General features: G+C 40.7%; 1 protein-coding gene across 1 annotated transcript; it reads right to left on the bottom strand.

The window, feature by feature from the left end:
- Window positions 1-431: 431 nt before the first annotated feature.
- On the bottom strand, window positions 432-2,587 carry sox14 (SRY-box transcription factor 14). Its single transcript, XM_059341173.1, has one exon. The coding sequence runs from the start codon at window positions 1,981-1,983 to the stop codon at window positions 1,267-1,269; it is 717 nt and encodes a 238-aa protein (XP_059197156.1). The 5' UTR covers window positions 1,984-2,587; the 3' UTR covers window positions 432-1,266.
- Window positions 2,588-4,809: the final 2,222 nt, after the last annotated feature.

A 4,809-nucleotide genomic window follows, 5' to 3' on the forward strand; every position in this document is an offset into this window, starting at 1 on the left:
TTAAAAAGCCACACACGAGAGCATCGATTAGGGAAAAGAGGATTGATTTTGATGTTATTGTCCTACTGCGAGGAGAGTTTATAAATGTTCAGCCTATCAGCAGTATTGATTGAGCCAAATTGGTGTAAAAAAAAAAAAAAGTAATTTATGTTTAAACATTTTTTTAGAGTTCCAATTTTAAATCGCATTTATGTGATTTATTATTTCGGCTTCAAGTATTTTTTTTAAAAAAATAACTATTTTAGTCTTTCACATTTGTATTCGCGTAAATCTGACCTATTAACTCCACTTCAAGCATTATTTATTTTGCATATTTTATTTAAAATTAATTAATTTATGCCAAGTTTGATTCAGCTCCCCACAGCACCTGCACAGTGTCCCACTATCTGTCATCTCAAGCACTCAAATAACCTACAAATACAGCAAATTGATAGCGTTCAAGACAGATTGTCTTTATTCGAAATGCCTTTGCTCAGCAGTTGAACAAAGAGCAGGAGGTATCAACCTTCTAGATACATTATCCTTTCCATAACATGACAAGGTTTTTGAAAATACCATCTTAGATGATAATACACATATAACTCCTTGAATTCAAATAGAAGTTATCCTTAAAAACGAAACAAACAAAACAAAAAAAAAAGAACTAAAATGACGCGTGTGACTATATTAGCACTGAACCACAGGAAAAATGCAAAATAAAAACATTTGGATGTCAATGACTTTTTTTCTCTTTTTAAATAGAACCGTCTAGTTTTTTTTAATGTGCCAGTTTTTGATAAATATAAACAATATGACCCGTATATAATCCAGCCTATAGGTCCTGATTTTGACCCTATCCAGAACATCAGAAAATTACGAGTGCCAAAATGTATCTTACTTATAGGCCTATACAGGAAATAAGAATGCTAATTGTGCAAGCCAAATTTTTTTCAAAATAAAAGAGTACCCTATCAATAACACAAATCAGCATATCAGCATTGAAATGTACACAATAAATAAAGTTAAAGGCCTCCTTTTCTGGCTGCCATATAACATTTACATTTCTTACAGTTCCCAGGGCACCGTCCTTTACACCAGCTCCTCTCAGCTCAGGAACTTGTTGGGTTTCTGGAAAAGTTTGTTTTCTCCTCTTTTTTTGCCATAACAAGTCCAAGGCAGTTAATACTGTTCATGCCTTTTTAACGGGGCGCGCTGTCCATAATATATTTACATGCATTTCAGTATTCAAGTGAATTAAAAAAAGAAAAAGAAAAAGAGTCTTGAGGGTTACATGGCAGTGGCGTGTGCGGATGAATATGGGTCTATCCCAGTCTTGGTCATACCTGGAAAAAGTATGTAGGCCACCGGGGGCTGTAAACTTGACGTTGACCAGGCCGTGCAGTTACACGGGACGACGTAGCCCGGGTTTGTGGGCGATGGGTGGGTGTGGGTGTGCTGACTGGGGCACCCGAGGGTGCCGAACGCGCCGTTCTGGTATCCCAAAGAGGACGCGTACGGCAAAGTGCTGGTGCTCAACGCGTGGGGCATCTCCGTCATCTTCTGGATGGCGCTGGAGCTGAACTGGCTCGGGTCGAGGAAGGAGTACGGGGCGCTCGTCGGCGGCAGGAACGCTCTGGATTTGTCCGAGTGGCCCAAAAGAGAGTCCGCGGCCGACACGGGGAGTCCCTTCAAGTGGTCGGTGTCCCCGAGGTAAGGCAAAGGGAAAACATACCTGTCCTTCTTGAGCAGGTTTTTGGGTTTGCGCCTGGGTCTGTACTTGTAGTCGGGGTGCTCCTTCATGTGCTGAGCCCGCAGCCTCTTGGCCTCGTCAATGTAAGGTCTCTTCTCAGACTCTGAGAGCAGCTTCCACTCGGCGCCCAGTCTTTTGCTGATCTCCGAATTGTGCATTTTGGGATTCTCCTGAGCCATTTTCCTCCTCTGGCCCCGGGACCAGACCATGAACGCGTTCATGGGTCTCTTGATATGATCAGCAGGCTTTGACATCTTTAAAAAAGTGGACTTTTTTATCCCCAATGTTAATGACGAGGAAAAGTTCTTATCGGAAAAAAGGAAAGGAAGGGAAACTATTCACCTGTCTAGATGCCAGATACCAGTCATGCCACGTCTGGGATGTTCTGAGACTGGAACAAAAAAATAGAATTAAATAAAAATCCAGCGGCCGATTTTTGCTTTTCCAGAGTTAAAACAGTGATGCGTTCAAGTCCGGTTACAACTCTTCTTTCAGACCTGCGGCAGGCAATACAGGAAAAAAATACATGGAAGATGCACACACGTAGAAAAAAAATCCACAAAGGTGAAAGCAATGTTCCGCAGTCAGTTTGCAGGAGTCGTAAAAGTGTTATTTTTTTTCTGCGACACACTCTCCCTCTCTCTCTCTCTGAGGTTTGTCGTCAAGCACCTGGCTTGGAAATGAGCGGAAGAGCGTGAATACGAGCCAAAAGCGGTGAAGTTCAAAGGCTGGGCTGGTTTGGTTTCTGCACGCAATCTGACATAATCTGCAGGGCGTTCACTCACCAACCTGAGCGCCCAATCAGCACCAAGACCGGCTATTATAATACCTTCACGAAAAATATATGTACATTACAACATAAACAAAGACTGGGTGGTAGTAGAAGAAGAAAAAAAATAAGGAAAGAGGGGTGTGTATGTGTGTGTATGTGTATGTGTATGTGGAGGGGGGTAATACTCAGGATCCCTCCCCGATTCCATTTAATGTAATGAATCGCAACAAACATGGACCTTCAACCTCTTTTCCAGTTAAAACCTGACTTCAATCCGGAGAGGTGACTACACCGTGCAACCAATTTACTGTACAGCTCTACACAGAAATATATATACAGAAATACATATAGATAGGCCTTAATAGAGTTATTATTTATGACTATTTTTTCATTATTATTTTTTTGTTTGGATTAGGGGGGGTGTAGGCCCATAGTAGGAATAGGAATAATAATAATAATAATAATAATAATAATAATAATAATAATTGTAACAATAATAATAATGAATTAGTTCAAGAAAATTATTATAAAAGATTTCCTCCATTTGGTTGGGGCAAAAAAGTATGATATGTCTGCTTTCTGTTTTGCTCAAAGACACTTCAGCAGGGCTCTGACCTCGAGCTGCAGGGTGGTCACACACCCCACTGTGTGGAAGAGTTCAGTTTGGGAGAGTGAAAAAATATTAACTTTATCCACAGTATTTCACTGGGTTTAACTGTTTCCAAACATTTCCCTCTAAACTGTGACAAAATAACTAGCAAAATTCGCGTTTCCGTTTTAGTAAAATGACCCACGAGCACAGTTTAAGTCCGCGCGTGCCATCGATATCGACCCTTAAGCTCAACTGTTGTTGTGACAGAATTACAAACAGCAAGAAAATATTACATCAACTGTAAACGTTTAGAAAAGGCGCCATTGTGAGCCTATAATTGTTGCATTAGCTCACATCAATTTGACAGTGTGGTTTTTAAGGAGGCGCGGAGTGATCGTTTTAAAATGCTAATTTCAACGAGGACCACTGCCTAATAGCCCTCGGGCTAATGTGCGTGATGTATGATTCCTTCAGCTGTGATTATTAAACCAAACGCAGACGGATGAGTTTTTGCTGTGATTGGAGATATACACTGGAGTCATTTGGAGTTAGTTACACCGCTAAGTACGTTTATTTAAGCTTGTCTTTGCCGACATGGCTGTGTATATAGGCCTATATATACGTGTGTGAATGCACGCGCAGACACACACGTACCCACACTGAGGACCACATCCTATTGCAATTATCATCTCATCTTTGTGTGTGTGTGTGTGTGTGTGTGTGTGTGTGTGTGTGTGTGTGTGTGTGTGTGCGTGCGTGTGTGTGTGACGCCACTTCTAACATGTCAACACATCCTTTCCATGCTTATATCTCTTAAATGATGTGACAAATAAATAAATAAAATAAATGCTTTAAAATTGTGGCAAAGAATTAAATGTATCTGAATAAGCTACATTTATGGACAATCTGTTTTCAGTATTAATATTAACCTGTTTAATTTTGCACAAACAGGATAAATCTTATGCAGACTAATGTCACTTTGTTTTTGTATCCAAAATAAGACAAAATGGAGTTATTTCCCTGCCTGTGATATTCCCATATTTCACCATCTGTGTCCCTTTCTCACGCTCTCTCTCCGCTCCCCCGTCGCCCCACACACGCATGCGTCAATCGGCAGCTTGTAACAAGAAGATTTCCATCATATCTTTCTTTACAAACCCTGAAATTATCGTTAAAAAATGCCCGTTTTGGGGGAGGAAAAACCTCCTCACCCCGACCTGCAGAACAATGTAGCCCACAGCTGAGGACGCCCCCGACTTTTTTTTTCAACCCAATACCGACCGGATGCCTGCAAAAAGAAAAAAGCTCCTCAAATCCTCCCAATCGGCAGGCTATGATGTTCATCAGCAGCCATGAGGTAGTATTCTGCATGTTCGGACTGTATATTTCAGCGGGTTTTGAAGTTTAAATGATGTTGTGCTATCTTTTAGGTTGCCATATGCATACACCAGCTTAGGCTTCATTTTCAGATCAATGAATTAGATAAGAGGAAATTATTTTAGGGGCTGAGCCTCCTAGTCGCGAGGGGAAGTCTATGTTTCTTATTCAAAAACTGATTGTCTAATAAACGCGCGCCTCACAGTTCCCTCGACAATTTAACGGGATAATGAGAAATGCAATAGGTTTTAATCTGGCAACGATTGAGATGATATTTGTTTTCCATTGGCAGTTTCTCTTCACTTTTTCTCGAATATAATCGTTAGTACATTTAAAATC

Source organism: Centropristis striata, chromosome 9 (assembly GCF_030273125.1).
Source record: "Centropristis striata isolate RG_2023a ecotype Rhode Island chromosome 9, C.striata_1.0, whole genome shotgun sequence".
NCBI lineage: Eukaryota > Metazoa > Chordata > Actinopteri > Perciformes > Serranidae > Centropristis > Centropristis striata.